Source organism: Sphaerodactylus townsendi, linkage group LG02 (genome assembly GCF_021028975.2).
Source record: "Sphaerodactylus townsendi isolate TG3544 linkage group LG02, MPM_Stown_v2.3, whole genome shotgun sequence".
In the NCBI taxonomy this organism is placed as follows: domain Eukaryota; kingdom Metazoa; phylum Chordata; class Lepidosauria; order Squamata; family Sphaerodactylidae; genus Sphaerodactylus; species Sphaerodactylus townsendi.
Window position 1 is genome coordinate 66515572 of NC_059426.1, and position 18777 is coordinate 66534348.

Here is an 18777-nt window from a genome sequence, read left to right on the forward strand (position 1 = left end):
TCCAAAATGTCCTTTCATTAACAGTCTTCCTCAGGTCTTGCAAACTAAGGGCCATGGCTTCCTTTGTTCAGTCAATCCATCTCATGTTGGGTCTTCCCCTTTTCTTGCTGCCTTTGGCTTTTCCTAGCATTATTGGAGTTTCCAGTGATTCTTGTATTCTCATTTTGCGACCAAAGTTCAACAGCCTTAGTTTAGTCATTGTTGCTACTAGAGAAAGTTCAGGATTTGATTTAGACTCCACTAACTTGTCTTTTTGGTGGTCCATGGTAACTGTAAAACTCTCCTCCGCATTTTAAATTAACTTTCTTGCTATTGACTTTCTTCGTTGTCCATCTTTCACCCCCATACATATTAATTGGGAATGCTATAGTATGAATTATCTGGATCATCAGCAGCATGACCTTACACTTAAGGACCTTTTCTCATTCCTTCATGACTACTCTTCCCAGTCTGAATGTCCTTCTCATTTCTTGGTTGCAGTCTCACTTTTGGGTGGTTGAACCAAGGAATAGAAAATCTTTAACCATTTCAGTTCTTCTTACTAGGAGCTGGCAGATTAACATTTCGTTCATGTACAGGCCCTCAGACTTTGACAGAATAAGCTTATGTAACTCAAGCAAACCACAGTTTAAAACTGAGCTTAAGGATAACAATGAGAAACAGAAACAGACAATGAAGAAAGACTTGCTGTGCAAAACTATTCTACATTTAGTCCCTTATTACTGTAACCCAGCCATTTCAAATTTTCTGTTGACAGATTTTTTTTAACACCAAATTGTGACCTTTTGCACTGCAAAAGATTCCAGGTCACATTCTTTGGTGTATTTTAGGTCACGGAGGGCTCAGGGCAGGATTGATGCCCCCCATTGCGCCACATTAATGTGGACTAAGATGCAGGGGCAGGGCGAGGGGGAACGGCGCCCAGGGCACACATGTGCTCTGTGCCCACACCACATCCCGGAACGCCCACATGCCTGGGGCATCCCGTCCCCCCTTCCCCCACTCCACAGCTGCACATTGCAAGGGAAAAATTGGTAGTAGGCAAGTCATCTTTCAGAGAGGATTCCCTGTTCTTTATGTCCCTCTTCACTATATCCATGAAGCCATTTTTGTCTTCTAACGGGTTTGCCCTTTACAGGCCTACACTTTGTCAGGAAATATAATTAGCTGTCTTTGATTATGTCTTCTAATCAACAAATTCATGTCTTTGCTTTACCTTTAAATATCCCTTTCTGACCAGATAAATCACTTTCATCTAATGTGATAAATGATCTGTATATAATGTAGGATGTGGTCCCTCCTAGATCATTTCCTGCAGAGTGACTGCGTATTGTCTGGTAGTCATTGTTAGTCTATGTGCGTGTTTTAATTAGGACCGGTTCAGGAGGAAATGAAGCTGAGTACCCAGATGACCGGTCATATGTTCTGATCACTCATGGGCCCTTGGTTTTGTGCAGTCTGACACTCAGAAGGACATGTTATTTTTATCCTTAGGAATAATGTCGTTATTGATATATTGATATAGCCTGGCAGAAGTCTGTGGACCCCCCATTGTAAAGTAAAGGTAAAGTTTCCCCTTCAGTCGTGTTCGACCCTGGGGTACCACTGCAAGCAGTGATTTCATAGGCAAGCCACTTTTGTGGGGTAGTTTGCCATTGCTTTCCCCGGCTATTCTTTACCCCCCTAGCTGTGTGCTAGATAATCATTTACCAACCAAGGAATGAATAGATGGCTGAGTTGACCATGTGCCAGCTGCCAGGATATCTGACCCACAGGGGGCTCGAACTCCTGACCGTGTGAGTGGCAGTGCAAGCACTTAACCACTATGCCACGCAGCTCCTTCCATTGTACCATGACTGAAATGTGGACAGGCTAGTTTGATTTCTGGAGTCCAGGGAAGCTGTCTAATAGCCTAGAGACAAGGGCTTGGAATCTACAAACAAGTTTGGTGCACACTAGGTAGTCCCTGCCATGGACCATGCTTTCTCTTGCACTAGCTCATTGGAAACCATTCATCCTGTGCCAACAGAAGTGCTTACACAAAAGGAAGCCTGCTGTGGGGTACTGGGCATGGTACTTGTTTGTAGAATACACCCCATAAACTTTTGAAGCAGCTACTACCAGTAACAAAGCCCAATCACCTGGCTATTCTGATTTGTATTATTTTTTTAAAAATGAGTGTGCTTGCATCCACTACAGGTTTTTCCCTGCATTAAGCCACTCCTACCATAGCCATATCTTCTCTTAGCCACCCTTGCCTATGCCACTCCAGCTCTGCTTGTGGAAGCCCATGCTATCACCTATGATAGCTAAATGAAACCTTTACCTTCAGAGACTGCATATACCTGAATTCCAGGATGGAGAAGAAGGGTGGGCTGGTTCTCTCATCCCATGATTATAAGCTTCCTAGAGGCATAGTGCACGTGAGGAGGCAGGTGGCTTGCTCATGGTGCTCAATGGTATGCAAGGCAAAGGACAGGTCTAATGTTCTATTCTTTTTTTCAGATTTCTGTAACCTTAGTCTTTTTGCATTGCTTATTATTAGACGAGGTTCTGTTGATTGCCATGATTTGCACTCTGATTGCCATGATTTGCACTCTGAGAAAGGTAGACTATAAGCAAGTAAAAATAAACAAAGGGTGTTTATAAACATTCCCTTGACTCCCCGTTTTCTGTTGCAATTATAATTTATGGTTAATTTATTGCTTATATCTTCAGTCAAGCACAGTTTTGCTGTATGAAGGCAGTGGCAATTTAGCCTGGCATGCCTTTTCCCAACGTATCTAGCCTTTTTTGATATAGTAGTCTATGTTGACTCAAATGACATGTGATTCTGGAATTGTAATTATGGAACTCCAAGTATGTTGTTTGGCCTCAAAAAGCAGCCAGTAGAGGGTGCAATCAAGATCAGGACTGCAGGTCTTACAAAAAGAGTGTTAACTTCTCCCCCACCCACCCATGAACTTAAGAAAGGGTATGCTGGATCAGACCAGTGGTCCATCTAGTATCCTGCTTCACACAGTGAGGGCCAGCAAGGCAAGGCATAGTGGCCAAGACTTTTTACTAATTGTAAAAACTTGAAGAATCTTGCAATATGTAGGATACTCCAGATTGGATTCCAGATTCTCAATCAGCTTGGTTTTATGTGACAATGGACCCCTGGCTTGGGAATCTTTGTGATAAAATGGTAAAAGGTCTGGAATCCATGCCTTACGAAGAGAGACTTGGGGAGTGGGAATGTTTAATTTTGTGAAGAGAAAATTGAGAGGTGACATGATAGCCATGTTTAGATACTTGGAAGGAATGTCATGTTGGGGAGGGAGCAAGCTTGTTTTCTGCTGCTCCAGAGACGAGGACCAGGACTAATGGGTTGAAGGTGAAGGAAAAGAGATTCCACCTAAACATCAGGAAAAACCTCTTGACCGTAAGGGCTGTTTGACAGTGGAGTGCACTACCTCAGATTGTGGTGGAGTCTCCTTCTTTGGAGGTTGTTAAAGAGAGGCTGGATGGCCATCTGTCCGGAGTTCTTTGCTTATGTGTTCCTGCATTGCAGGGGGTTGGACTTGAAGGCCCTTGGGGTCTCTTCCAACTCTATGATTCTTTGATCTCTCCTTCCTTTCTGCTGAATTTATTCTGTCAGAGCCAAATCTGGAAATAAGTAGGAGGAGTGTAGATATTTTTCTTGGATCAGATTTTGTCTCTCCCCCACCCCCACAATGCTTAGCCCAGAAAGGCTCACTTCCATCTGTTGGGGATCGAGGAGGTCAAAACAAAGGAAATAGGTGGAGAAACAAAGGCACTTCAGCTCATGGCATGTATTAAGGTCCATTGGACGAAGGATGTGAAAAGCTTGTAGAGATTAAAAGTTGCTCCATTGACTTCCAGCACTAGAAATGAGTAAAACTGAAAGAAAATTGCTGTCTTTGGGATTTTTACAGTGATGAGGGAAGGGGGAAGGAAAGAGGAAGTATAGGCTACACCAGGCATGTATGGCAAGGGATGGGAAGGGGTAAAGGGAGCAGCTTTTTGCATTTCCCTCAATATGCCTGACTTATCCTTCCCACATATATTTAAATTTGCAGAAAGAATACAGGCTCTACCTCTTTATAACTCTACTCTGTTTCTGTATGTCAAAGTTCCTAGCTTTCTTTAGCCCAGATGAAGAGTGGGTTTGATCCAGGATTCAGCCTTGGAACTTATCTGATGGTTGGGTCTCAGCCCCTAAAGCACACGCAATAATGTTAAAAGAGGAAGGCATCTGTGAATTTTTGCAGAACTCCTGTCTCTCACCATGAAGTGTCCACTGCGTGCCCACTCACATCTGGTATTGGAAGGCAGAGAGTGGCTCGGGCCAGAGGGCAGGAGTTCCAAGTAGGCTTGAGCCCTGGCACCTTGAATGTCAGAAACTGACCACTTGCACACATCTGTTATGGAACAAAAAGGACTGAAGACAGTCAGGCTCCTTCCCCAGATCTCTGCCTGCTGACCTGTGCACAACTGAGTGTGAGATGGTTGCAGATTTAAAATCATGCTTTTCCCTAAGGGAACAAGAAAACCTTTTAATTGTATTTCAACACTTTGTCAAAACAACTCTATTACATGTCTTCCTGAACAATGCCTTGCCTTGGCAACAGAACGTAGGTAGCTGTCCTGATTCATGTGGGGTAGTGCCCTGTTATTAGGGTGAGCAAAAGAAATCCCAAAACGAATACAAGTGCTCATAGACCCCAGAATGGTTTATACCAGTGATGGCGAACCTTTTTGAGACTGAGTGCCCAAACTGCAATCCAGAATCCACTTATGTATTGCAAAGTGCCAACACGACAATTTAACCTGAATACTGAGGTTTTAGTTCAGAAAAAAATGGTTGGCTCCAAGGCGTGCGTTACTCAGGAGTAAGCTTGGTGGTAGTCGGTGGCTTTGCTTTGAAGCAACCGTGCATCTCTAGAGTGAATCACAACCCTTGGAGGGTTTACTCAGAAGCAAGCCCCATTGCCAGCAACCAAGCTTACTCCCAGGTAAAGGATTGCACTTTTGTTCTTTGCATAAAAATCAGTGGGGTTTAATAGCACTTAACAGGATTACCTACACTGCTTCCCCAAAACTAGGTCTTAGGTTTAATTCTAATCATCGATCCCAGCGGCCCAGGCCAGCCTAGATGTGGGGGGGGGGGGGAACTCTGTTTGTGCGTGCCCACAGAGAGGGCTCTGAGTGCCCCCTCTGGCACCCGTGCCATAGGTTCGCCACCACTGGTTTATACACTGTACTAGGAAGAGGAGAATGGGTTGAGGATATCACAAGGAAAGGATTGCAACTGCTTGACAAAACTTCTCCTCTTCCTCATCCATCTCCTGAATTGGGGGGCTGGAGGCGCACAACCTCTGCCCCAGTGTCCCAGAGAACTCCTCACTGGGAAGACTGTAAATCCTTTAATGCTTCCTCCCCTGTTTCCTACCTTTAACCTTGAGCTGCTGGCATCTGTTACACACTTGGCCTTGTTGTCAGGTAGTCATAACACGAGGGAGGCATATCCCCCGCTTGACTTGCACTCTGGCGGGCATTCTGCACCACCCAGGCTTGGCTGAGACTCAGCCTCTGAAGCTGATTGCTCAGGGAGACAAACCCCTGGGCAAGGGAATAATGTGTGCTCTTCGTTGGCAACTTTGCCCCAGTGAACCTCTTCTTGGACATTTCCTCCTATTTGGTACGGAACGTTTGGCAAATCCTGCAGCCGTTCAGAAAACTGTGGTCACCTGTATATGAAAGAGCTAGCCCACTGCAGGAAAGCAAGGCAGAAGTGGGCTCAATTTTGAATATAGCCTTTGATGAACATGGTGTTTAGGGAGGGCTTGGTGGGCACTGGGCAGTTTCAAGGCAGCTTCACCATCCCATTAGTAATACAGTTTGGGGATGCTCCCAGGTGACTGCCCAGGGTATCAGTCAGTGGGAGTTCTCATCTTTGTTTTGAGCAGGGAGATGGCTGTAGAAATTCAGAGACAAATGGGACTGGGGTCTTTTTGCAGTTTGCAAAGTATCCCATGTGATTCTGAAAGCTTGGATAAACACATTCAGTTTTGCATTCTGGCCATCCTGAAAATGGCTTTTGAATTATTTGTTACTTGTAATAAAAGGCACAATGACATCATGGCAGCCAGTTTAAGGCAGCAGTTAAGTATCAAAATGCATGTTTTGTATTGGTCACTTTGTTTGGGATGGCTTTTGGTTTGGTGTGTGACTATTTTGATTAGTAAATAAAGCAGAAGTTTATTTAGGGCAGGGGTCTGCAACCTGCGGCTCTCCAGATGTTCATGAACTACAAATCCCATCAGCCCCTGCCAGCATGGCCAATTGGCCAATTGGCCATACTGGCCATACTGACAGGGTCTGATGGGATTTGTAGTTCATGAACATCTGGAGAGCCGCAGGTTGCAGACCCCTGATTTAGGGCATTCATGCAACTTAAAGTCTGTGTTTGACAAATGTGATCCTAGTTCTTTAAATTTAGTCTCCATTTTAGTGGGAATTCACCTTGATTTAATATTTAGTTTCTTACAAGTACCAAATGTACAGTGGGCTTCCACCAGTGGTCATCTCCACTTTTATCCTGGACTGTTGTAGAAGGTGAACTAAAGTACAGGTTAGAATGGTTAGGGTGTTTGATCACTGACTCAGCCAGCAGTTATTATTGCCACTAGTGGAATGGCTACTGAAGTCATACAGGTGCCATGCTAAACTGATCTGGGTGCAAAGATGTGAAGAGAGAAAGAGGTGCTCCTACGCTCCCATGCCTTCTCCTTCCAAAGTCTAGGCTTCTTATGGAAACAGTGGGCACGCAGATGCCACAAATGGGTGACTTTGCCAGTTTGTCAACAGGTATGGGGTTTAGTCCCTCTCCCCTCAAGCTCATAGAGATTGCCACAAGTGAATGAAGCCTTTCACCTTTTTGTACAAATCTAGTGCAGCATGTTCTTTAGGTAGCATGCGTATCTCCTTGGGCAAGATGGCCAAACAAAACTTCCTTGGGCAGAGGTATCATGGTGACTCCAAAGAGTCACAATCGGGTCATGCTCCTTTCTAGATCAAGGATGTGTGGAGAGAGTCCCTTTCCAGAGGATACTGGCAGAGTAAGGAATGCAAAGACTGTATCCCCCCCCCTCCCCGTTACGGGGCATATAGCCTGAGTGGCATGAGGTGCTCTGAGCTTTGGGCAAGGAGGCATGGTGGTTTGTCTTAACAAGGGATGGAAGATTTGAGAAGCCAGAGCTCAGCTTCTGACAAAAGCTTAGAGAAAGTAGTGGGGGTCATTGTGCCCTGGAATTTGCCACCACCCTGTTTTCTGCCACTATTCCTGGGAGGGGGGAATGGATGGGCAAGACAAAGAAGGGCAGCAGTGACCTGCTATGGTGCCTGCCTTGGGTACACTGTTCCTGTTCTCAGCCAGTCCCCTGCTGTTTACTTTACTCTGAGTTATGACTGTGTCTTTGCCTTTGATCTAGCACCTTCAGCTGCCTATTGGCTGTTCTTGACTTATCTTTGAGATTCATTCACCTGCCAGATTTACAGCCTGTTACAGCCTGCATATAACAGGGACTGCAGGCAAAATCTGTATGTTTCCGGTCTTTGCTGTAGTGAAAAAGGGGGTCAAAAGGTTTTGTCAACCTGTTCAAAGGTAGAACTATCCCTCTCACCCTGTGTAATGCAGCAGGCCTAATGGAAAGGGCATGTGTCCTGCAGAAAAAGTGTTTGCCAAGGAGCGGATTTAGGTCACTCAAGGAAGCAAGCCAAACCATGTACAGAGCAGGGCAGGACTGTTATTGTGGCCATTCACAGTTACCCAGGTCTTTTGCAAACTCATCCTTTCTTCCTGTTTTCTACAATGGCAAACTTGTTACTGACTTATTTTGCTTCTAGTAGTTTCTATGGGGGTAAATGAATAGGGCAAAATTTCCCTGATATTGCTGCGGATCTAACTATATTGCAGAGGTACAGTCACGCTGTCACCTATGATTTGTGATTTGCCCAATTAGTCAATCTGATTATTTAGAAAACCATTTGAAAAGAGCACATTTCTAGCTCCTGTGACTACGAAGGTGAGCATTACTTGATGGAGATTTTGAAGCCCTTCTGAGGGATGGGGTAGAGATACATTTTATTTTTCAGTTTAGTGTTGATGATCTGGCAGTCTGTCCAAAAATAATTCTTGGGGTAAGGTATTTTTTCTGGGAAAGGCTTCCTTTTAAAAAGGTTTTATTGGGTGCACAGCCTTTCAAGAATTAAAAAAGGAAACAAATATGCAAAGAGTTTTTATGAAATAGTGGGCCACAGCTTGCAGCTGGAGAGTACTTTTTTATTTTGTTTGCAAAGGACTTTATTAGGTTTTGTCATTGCATGAATCAGTGAAAGAGCACTCAGCCTCTAGAGAAGGAAGTAAGCAAACAAAAACAGCCTGGCTGTGGTAGGGAGTAATCATTCATCACCAATGATAGCACAGGTAGCCATTGGCCAAGAGGTGCCCATCATTCTTGGGCATTTACCATCCAACTGCATGTATTAGAACAGTTAGAGTCAAGTCTAGCAACACTGTAGAGACTGACAGGATTTTCTGGATATGTGCTTTCAAGGGTGCTTTCGAGCTTTGACTCCCAAAAACCTCATCCCCCCCCCCCCCCCCAAGATCTTGATGGTTTTTTAAGATGCTGCTGGGGTCAAATCTAGCTGTTCTACTGCCAACCAACATGACTACCCTTTGAAACTGTATATATTAATGTATGTGAAGAAGAATGTTATTTTCCTAGTGGCATGCTATTAGAAAAATTTGATTTCCCTGCAACAGAAGCACTTCCTTGAAGGAAGGCATCTGAATTCCTTACAACTAAGTAATGTGTGTGTTTATTATGCAGATCACCCACATTGCTGGGAAAGGACTTGATACTCCGAGATAACCTTCCAGTGGCTATGGGGAAGAATGTTCCCCTCTCCCCCTCTCCCCATCACTTCTTCCTGTCATGCCCAGTAAGTTCAGGGTCCCTTCTCCCTCGAGTCCCATGAGTCCAAATCTCCTTGTCCGCTTTAGTAACACTGTTTTGCAATCAGGACATCATACCTAATTTAATTTGTGAAGCACTCCCCCCTCCCCCCCAACTAGCAGCTGCCACCTCTTCTGATCTGGAACAGAGTTTATTTCTAATACATCAAATCCGATGGATTTATTAGATCAAAGAACACTTGCATAATTTGTATCATTTGCAGAATGTGTTCTGGTCACAATGCACTGGTAGGATTTGGGCCTTTAAAAAGAAACTCAGCAGCAAGAGAATAACTCTGCTTGCAAGCGCCTCCTTTGGCTTAGGAGTCAGGGACATCCCAGCATCACAGTGAGGACAGCCGGTATGGAGAGAGCCCTTAAGAGGCACTTGCTGTCACAGAAGTTCAAGTTGTAGGGAAAGGAGCTGGTGGATGTGGTTTAGCAGTTCTGCACCATACAGTATGTTGCTTGAGAAGAACTTCAGGAAGAACTTGACAGGTTGCCCCCAGAGCACCATCCCTCAGTTCTTGTCTCACCCCCAGTCACACCACCATACACCCCCAAATAGGTCTATTCTATCATTGCCCCCTGAAATCTGTCCCAGATCTTTCCTAGGCTTTAAACAGAGTGTAAGATCCTTGCATTTAAATCAGCAGAACATAGCTCAATGTTACAGAACATGTTTTAGGGCCTGGTTTCAATGCCAGTGAAAAGAATTGTGACTAGGAAAGGCCTTGGAAGAGCTTCTGCTCAACAGAGCTGTTGGCCTGGTATTGATAGAGTGCTGTTGGATACTCAAATCATATAGGGGCTGCAATGTACCTGTGTAACATTCTCCCTCTCATTCACTCTGCCCTCCCTTACGGTTGGCGTCCCTTTCGCTATGAGCCAGGAGTCCCTGTGCCACTCCTACAGCCTGGAATGGATCATAGGCTATGCCTTTGGACTCCTGGCCTTGAGTGCCTCCGTGGGTGAATGCCTGGAGAGGAACTGCCCTGTTATCTGTTACACTTTGTTCTCCCGACTGTTTGGGTGTGGAGCAGTCACAGTGTGCAGAAATGTTATCTCTGGAAACCTTTGAAACAGGCGGCGCAGGCTGGGCTCGCTGTGTTCTGGGAGCTGGGGGTGGGTGGGGGGTGCTGCATGCCTTGTGCCCATCTCCCTGCTTTATTGTGCCAGTGCAAGACATGCCAGGAAGACTATCAGCTCTCTTGCCATCCACTCAGAAGGGGAATAAACAAACAGCTTCACGACACCTCCTAATGGAAGAAGAGGCTGGCTTTGTAGCTCCAGCCTGAAGCCTGAAAACTCCCCCCTTTCTGACACCAAGCACTTCCCACAGGGAGCACATTTCTCCCTTTCTACTGTCACATGGGGAACGGGGATCCTTTGGGATGCAGTGAAAAGGTACCTCTTGGTTTTGGAAGCTGGCAGTTTAAGGATATTGCTGTCACTGATTGTTGACAGTGAGAGCTGTGACAGGAATGGATCTCTGGTGTGGAGCCCTGCTGGCTCCATAGTTGAGCACTCACTCTGTATGCGGAAGGTCTCCTATTCAAACCCCCGGGCATCTCTGCTAGAGCATTAGGAGAGTCACCTCAGTGGCTGCTTTGTGATGAATGTATGGCGATGCCTCATACCAACTCTGACAATTGTCTACTCTGCCTGTCAGTTTCTCTCCCAGGGCTGACAAAGCATAAGGTTTCAGCCAGCATTTGCCACCTGAGTTCCTTTGCAGGGCCAGTGTTGGTATGACAGGAGATGTGTGTGTTGAGGAGGTTTGTGTGGCAAGGCTCATCACTTCTGCCTTGAGCCCTGTTCCTGGGTAGCCTTGACATGTTCCTCGTTCACTTCACAGACGTTGCCCCAAGTCTGCAACCTGGGAGAGGGAAACGTGTTCACTTCCAGCCTAAAGCAGCTATATGTGGCAGTGACCCAGCAGCAGGCCAGAGTGGCTTGCAAGCGACAGCGGGAAGGTGAGTGAATGAAAGGGGAGCTGAGTGTATCCACTGTATGTGTGTACTGTGCCTTCACCACCACCCCTGTGTAAGGTAGACAAAATAGGAAGGAATTCTGGTAGGAGTAACTGCCACAGAACAACCATCATGGTTTCCTGATACCGCCAGGCTGACTACTCCATCTTTCTCTTTTCTAATGCTGTCTACAAGTAAGATAACCAGGCAGCCACAGTTCACTTTCTCCCCCCGTTTTCCCCACCATTTGTGCTTATCATAGAACCCACACAATTTTTGTCCTTACATTCCCTTCTATGTTACTACTATATCCTGTTTCACATAAAGATGTTAGTAGATTGTATATTTCTCCACCACCAGAACAAAATATGCCAGACCTTCTTTGTTTTAGAATGCACCACTTGGGTCCTGGTGCCTTCCTAACCCAGCTCCCCCATCCATTTAAAAGTTTGAAAGTAAAAGTTCATTTTGGCATAAATGCTCTTGTATCAAAGAACCACATTCAATAATGCACAAAATAATAGTTTTGACAAAGGCAGTGTAAAAAAATGAATGATAATTCTCGTATTCATTTTGGGACTACATTCTAATGTGAAACCGCTGCACCTTAACTGACCGAACTAATACCTTTATGTGAAACAGAGTATATGTTCCTGATTCCCTGCACCTTTGGATTCTTCTAAGAACTAGGATGGTACAAGTTGTTTAAGTCCAGCATGTCAATGGTTTTCTCTTTAAATTGGGGGGAGTATTTACCTGTGAGATATTTGCTCCCCCAACCCTAAAATCACATGGTCCTAGAGGATTTTGCCAGATCAAGGTTTCCTTCCTCCGCCTCTTTTTTAGGTCTTTCCTGTTCCTCCTCTGCAATTGTACAATCTTTAGACTCTACAGACTCTTGTATATAAATAAAACTAGATATGATGTCCACATGCTGCCCCTTGACGCTACCACACCAAAAGCAAACAGGCCTATTTGCCTCCCTTCAACTGTTCCACGTTTGCCCCCCTGCAGCATCAGGGGATTCGGAGAGCGCGAAACATGCCAACACCCAAGATTTGCCAGATGAACCTGAACCAGAAAAGGGAAAGGCGGAAATGCAGTCAGCAGCAGCCCAGTGCACACAAGACACAGGGGTGAGAGCAGACTCAGCTCGTGCGTACAAGAGGGAATGTTTCAGGGAAGGGCGTGGTTGGAAGTGACTGTGCCTCACTTGGAGAGGGAATTGTACACACTGATTGTTGCCTCTTTTCTAGGGGTCATCCACCCAAACCCAGAAGGCTCCATTGCCCATGACCAAGACCAAAAGGAAGAAGGCAAAAGGGTTGTTCAGTTGACGGAGGCAACCCTTTCACAGAGACAGGTGTGTGGCTGTTTTCTTGAACACCCCTCCCTCTTCCTGGAACATCTGTATTCCTGCTATAGAATGGAGTGGTGCCACTTGGCTCATCGTGCTGTATTTAAACGTGGTGATTGCAGAGTGTCCCAGCTCTCGCCGCAAGCATCTTCTGCTTATTCTTTCACCTTTCAGTGGAAGTCAGAAGATGGTGCATGGAAAGCAGTGAACAAGAGATGGGCTGTGGGCACAGTATAGACGCTATTAAGAAGCCAAATGGTGAGAGACATCACGCCTCTTCTGTCACTAGAACTTGCAAACTACTTTTGCATAATAAAGACATTAGTCGTGAAACTGGACTTCTTGGGGTAGTCTCTGCATACAGGTGATCTCAGGTCTGCGCTACACAGAGCAGGACTGCATGCATGAATTGGCTGCTCTGGAACTCCAGCTAATTCTCTGTGCTGATTTCCAGTCTGCTGGGTGATAGCGCATCTGTCCACTGTGCTTGTTAAATACTGAAGAAAGGGAAGGGCTTGGGCTGGGATTGCACCGGTCTGATCTCCTCAGTGGTTTATGCCCCTGCCTGGTGCTCTTGATTCCTGTTCCTTGACCCCCACTGTTCCACCTGGCACACGTTTTCTCTCTTTCCTTGCACTTCCCCTCTCTCTTCTTGCTATAATACTGTGCAAAGGTTCACATATAAAATGAAAATAAATTCTGCTGATTCAAGCACATTTCTACAATTAGCATTCTTCACCTTGGGCTCTCCGCTGGTCTGTTCTTGTTGCAGAATGTTACTTTTTCAGCACAGAATATGCCTAATCCTTAACATGTAATGTTCAGTAGATGAGACTTCTGGTGCATTTATAGGTTAGGGTAAGAGATGACTGCTTTCTTGTACTTTCACACAGAAATGTAGCCCAAGATGTTTAGGTGCCTGTGGCAGAAAATCCAAATATCACATTCTATAGTGGTATATGTATAACATTTCGCTAAACAAAGTGTTTGCTGAGGTAGTCACTAAATGGGAAAACTGACCTTGTGCTGCAGAGTGGAACTGTGAGTGACTTTAGGGTCATCCTTGAATGGCACCATAACTCTAGAAATGCACCATACTGAAATCTAGATTACATTCTGATACTTTTTGTGCAATTTCATCAGATCTGCACAACTTGCTTCACACAGAGGTGACTGTTATCCAACAGTGGCTCACCAGGATCATGGTATATCTCCCTCTTTTTGCTGTCTATCTAGAACTGCAGAAGCAGAAGGGTTGCCCAGCAGCATCTGGCAAAAGCCTTATGGTGTAAAGCTGGAGGATGACGTGTGGCTTGGTGGGTGACGAGTTATGCAGTCCTCTAATATGGGTACCTTTCACCCATGCATCTTTTTAGCGTGTCATCATGCCTCTTCTGGAGGACTGTTATCTTCCAGCCTGAAGATTCACTTTACCCAGCTGCTCCCTTATCTGGCTTCCAGCCTTCAGTGCTTCACTGCAACATTGCTCTGGAGTTGACAGTGAATGCTTGCAGTCTTTGGAAGCATTTAGAATTCTGTGATTGCAAAAGGAAGCCAGCTGTCATTTTACTCATAACTTCAGAATAAGTTGCTAAAATCCAAGCTCTCACACCTCACACCCAGCCTCAGGTACGGTATTAGAATTATTAGATTAGAATGGTAAACCTGGAATCTGGGAGATCCAGGTTCAAATCCCCACTTTGCTGGGTGATCTTGGACTGTTCGGTGTCTTTCAGCATGAGCTATTGCACAGCATGGTTGTTGTGAAGGAAGCAGCGTGTAGTTGCAAGCCACCTTGGGTCCCCATTAAGGAGAAAAGCAAGATACAAATATCTAAATAAATAAATACACCTGCTTTATTCTGGACTAGAGGGATTGTAGACTATCACTGCAGCTTGAAAATCATATCTTAAAGCAGAAGGTGGAGTGTTTTTGTTAAGTGTTAATGTTAAAGCATTATCCCTCTAGGACTCACCTTAGCTGCCAGTCAGTGCTCTGTTGCTGCCCATTCCCAAGTACCAGCAAACCATTCACATTGGAATTAGTTCCTCCAACATCACATGAAATTCGACTGAATAGTCTCTTCCTTTGCCTCACCACTTTAATAGAGCTCATTGAGAGGCTTTTTGTTGAGAAGCCAGTTGCTTATTAATAATTGCCAGTGCAGTGGACTTGTGAAGTATTTAAAGCATTTCAGATTTACCAAAGGGTTTTCTTAAATCCTAAATTATTGAGTTTTGCCCGTCACGCATTTGAACAGGTGGGCAGAAACTTGCGATGGGTGATGATAGAATCTTGCATTGAGTAATCAAATCAGTAACATTTCCTGTTATCTGTGGTTGTTTTTTTTTAAAGAAAAGCCTTTTCTGCTATTTGGTCAGTAAGAATGAGCTAAGGCTAGGGCAGATCTATATACTGAGCCTCACGCTCTTATCTTCAGAACTGTTTCTTCTCTGCCCCTTGATGCTGGCAAGGCACAAGCAGAACCAAGAAGCAACAGGTGGGAAGAGAGTACATCTCTTTCTCTGCCCACTGTTTTTTTTCCTTGCAATGTTTCAACATCAGGTGATCCCAACCCCACCCCCCACCCTCCAATCTGGGCAATGGAAACACAGCGCTGGAACCTCTGCTAGAGGAAATGAGGTTCCAAATCACATAGTTTCCAGGACAGAATTCGTGACTGGGCTTTGGGAAGACAGTGTGCAGGTCTGTTCGTTGATCACTGAATACTCATTTCTTATGAAACCCCATGAGATACGGAGGTCAGAGTATTGGTCTGCCATGAAGCTTGCTTGGTGACTTTGGACCAGTCACTGTCACTCAGCCCAATCTAGGTTGTGCAGACGAAGTGAAAGATGAGGGACCTCTGTTTGCCTCCTTGAACACATTGAAAAAAATAGGGCTGCTGTATTTCAGTCACTAGCTTTGTGCAGATTACTTGCATATTCTTCTTTGCCTTGCAAGAGAATATTGTTTTTATTTACATTTCACGTGGTTCAGCTGTAATGATAAAATAGCACTTTCAAAAGCCTCATGTTTGGGACAGTGCAGTGACTGAAGTGATAGAATTTGATAAATGCAATGATTTTTGGCTCAAACTCCACAAACTAAATGTGGATGAACCTCTGTTGGAAAACCAGAAATGTACAAGTATTCACAATTTGTATGTAACAGCTTTTATTCCCTTGCAGACTGCTTCTCCAGGACTGTGTTTATCGTGCGCAGCTGCGGGAATACCACACAAACATGGATATTGGCACTTTTATCACTTCTTGGTAATCGGTGTAGGCAGCCAATGTCAACATCTTTGAAATGGAAGGAAGTTAACCTGGACTGCTAGCTTTCTAGGAGCAAGGCTGGTGCATCCAACAGGGCTTGTCATCCTCCCATACTCAAAACTGCCATTTGCTTTTCAGTTTTTTAAAAAAACCTTCTGATGGGAGAAGAAACCATTTTACTCTGTAAGGAACTAAATGCAAATTTGTTTAACTTGAAGGGTTTACTCAGCAAGAAAGCAAGGTGGTTCCTGTGCCACTTTTCCATTCTGCTGTTTCCTCTGCCTACCTGCCTGCCTGCCCCCCCCATCCCCCCAAGTCTAGAAGACTTCTCTCTGCCTCTTTGCTTTGTTCATTCCTGCGTTCCTGGCCTGCCAGCACAAAACCTGGGATCCTGGTGAATCCCACTATGTACAGTGAAGCTGAGCTGCATCCCTCTTTCAACTTTGCTCCTGGAACCAGAACTTCCAAGAGGCTTTCTGTTTGAGGGCAGCGGCTGCAACCTCAGTGCCACAAACCCACAAGCGACAACCTATCCTTGGGCCCCAACCTCCAGCAGCCAGAGGTGGAATCGGCTGTTATTCTCACCCTCCTCTTTCCCATGTTGTGAGGAGGGAAACAAAAACATCCCAGCTCAGTGCTTGCCACTTGTTTGTGTAGGGAATGAAAAGGCCTTTGCATGGCTGGCCCTGTCTGGTCCCAGAGCCAGGGAAGGAACAGAGCTGCTACCTTTTATATTTCCTTTGCCAGAAGTGCAGGTGGCAGGGCCAGGTTTGGGGGGTGGTGGTGGTGATGGGTAGCCGCTGGGCACTCTTCTGCTGTCCCAGCATCCATTCCAGACACAAGCAGGAGCCCTGTACTGTCAGCCCTCACCTCACAGCTGGCAATGGGGAGTGAGGAAGCTGATCGACTGAGAAGATCTCAGCACAGATTCTTAGAGTAACAGAACACCCATTTGTCACCCAAGGGCCCCCAACTGCCTCCTTAGCCAGTTCCCTGCTTCTGATATATTTAAAGACATAGTTATAGTTTTAGCAATATGCTCCTCACATTCTCATTTTGCCCACATTATTACCAACTTACATTCATTTTTCCAGAATCTGAGCCTTATTATTCACCTCATTTGTGAAACACTTCTTTTTAAAAGAAGCTTTGGTGCATCTTTGGTTCCTTGACTTTGCTCATTAACCATGCTGGCATCCCTAGACCTTTCCTAACCAAGTGATAAATCTGAATTTCAATTACTGAGGATTTAAATAATGTCCAAGAACCTTAAAGGAATTTGACCCTCTTCACCCTATTCAGCCTCCTTTGAACTAATGCCCTCATTTTCCTCTTTTGACATCAAATGTGGTCATGTTGGACTTTTGCAACCTTCTATCGCATAAGTGTTGAATTTAAGAGTATTGGGTTCCCTGTTCCCATTTGGTCTAACAGCTTGTATCTTGCACCAAGCCCTAAAGTCCACTCAGATCAAATCCAGCCTTACCTCTCTAGTCAGTCCCATAGCCAACTGCTCCAAAGAAGAATAATTTATGGTATCCAGATAGTCTGCCTCTTTCTCACCTATGCTTTTATGTTTGTACTTCCTCTCCTTGGATTGGCAGAAGAATCCATTTGTCTTGGAAATTTCCATTGCTGGCCTTACTGTAACCCAGTTCTGTCTGATAATTCCCTTGGTGTGATTAGATGGATGTTTTAGTCTGCTTCAGCCTGAAGGCCAGACATTAGCTTAGACTGTAGAAGTGCGGTCTTGTAATGTTGTGGGCACATTGGAGGATTTATCAGGGAGGACAATGGATTAACAGTGGCCTGCACAAGTGAACTGGTATAGATTTCTGGCCAATAGGTGTTTTGAGGAGATATGAGGAAAATATGATGAGCCTGAGATGTAGTATATGGACATCACAACTACTCATAGCCCTGAACAATAAGGGGGCAAAGAGATATTATGATACCCCCTTACATCGGTAGCTGCCTTGGATTGTGCGACTACGTTTTGAGTTTAACACTTCTGAAGGTTAAATGTGGAATTTTAGAAGGAACCTGATGAAGAGGCACTCCCTCTTAGAAACAGCTGGAATGATTTGATCACCATTCCATTACCCAAAAATATCAAAAGAGTGGTGTTCAGTTCAGGACAAATAAATGTCAGAGTATTGATATTTCAGCACTCTACGCTGTGCCACGGAGAGAAGCACATCTTACCATGACGTGCATCTGAAGATTGCATGGACAAAACGTTCGGAGCAAGAACTACCAGGCTATGACCACCAAGCCCAGAAACCCCAAAACAGTCTATTGATATTTCACTTTTTTTTAAAAACAAAGAGAACTGACCAAAACAAAACCTGAAGAGAAAAACTGTTCAGATTTTGAATTTGCATGAGTATTCTGAAATCTCTACAAAACAAATATTTTCAGAATGCTGATGCTCGAGCACTGTATTCCAAATAAAATATCAAATTTTGTATAGATCTCTGCTTTGCATCATTCATGTCAATGGAGGCTTGAGAGTCAACAATTAGAGAACCTCATTCTGATCTTTCTGCCATGAATTTCCAGAAAAGGCACTGATGTAACAGCTGAGTCCTTCTTCCTGATGAACAAGAAGAAAGCCAGTGAATTGGGAGAGTACAGTACATTTGCAAGACACTGCAGCAGTCTGTTACGAGAAGAGATTATGGAAGGGGAAATCTGTCTAATAGATTTTCACAGTCCTGCAAATTACAAATCTGAGAAATTTCATTTCTGCACCAGCATTTGTAAAAAGGGGAGAGACAGAAAAGAGCCCTAGAGAAGGAGAATGATTTTAGTCATTTATCCTAAGCGTAGTTTCACCTGCCTTACTCCATTGAAGTCAATGGCCTTCGAAAGGTATCGATCTGCATGGGCTGGCACCGTCTGTAATTTACATCCGACCAAATTTAGATATCACAACATTTTCTTGTGATTTATTTCTCCCAAGTCAAAATGCAGCCGATTGCTATGAAACTTCCTAGGACAGAGCACTTTCCAAGTGAATTGACCACAGTGGGAAATTAAACTACTAAGCTGTTTTTACCTATAAACAGGGTACAAAGGGCCACCACACAATCAACTGAAATCAGCTGCAAACATGACCAGCTGTGAAATGTCTTCCTGCCC

General features: G+C 44.7%; 1 protein-coding gene across 1 annotated transcript in view; it reads left to right on the top strand.

The window, feature by feature from the left end:
• Positions 1 to 18107, top strand: part of NHEJ1 (non-homologous end joining factor 1) — a 118272-nt gene extending 100165 nt beyond the window's left edge. The window contains exons 6-9 of the mRNA XM_048483504.1: positions 10884 to 11001; positions 12013 to 12134; positions 12255 to 12361; positions 15547 to 18107. Of these exons, the coding sequence (XP_048339461.1) occupies positions 10884 to 11001; positions 12013 to 12134; positions 12255 to 12335 (321 nt within the window). The 3' untranslated portion in view covers positions 12336 to 12361; positions 15547 to 18107. The remainder of the gene's footprint in view (positions 1 to 10883; positions 11002 to 12012; positions 12135 to 12254; positions 12362 to 15546) is intronic.
• Positions 18108 to 18777: the final 670 nt, after the last annotated feature.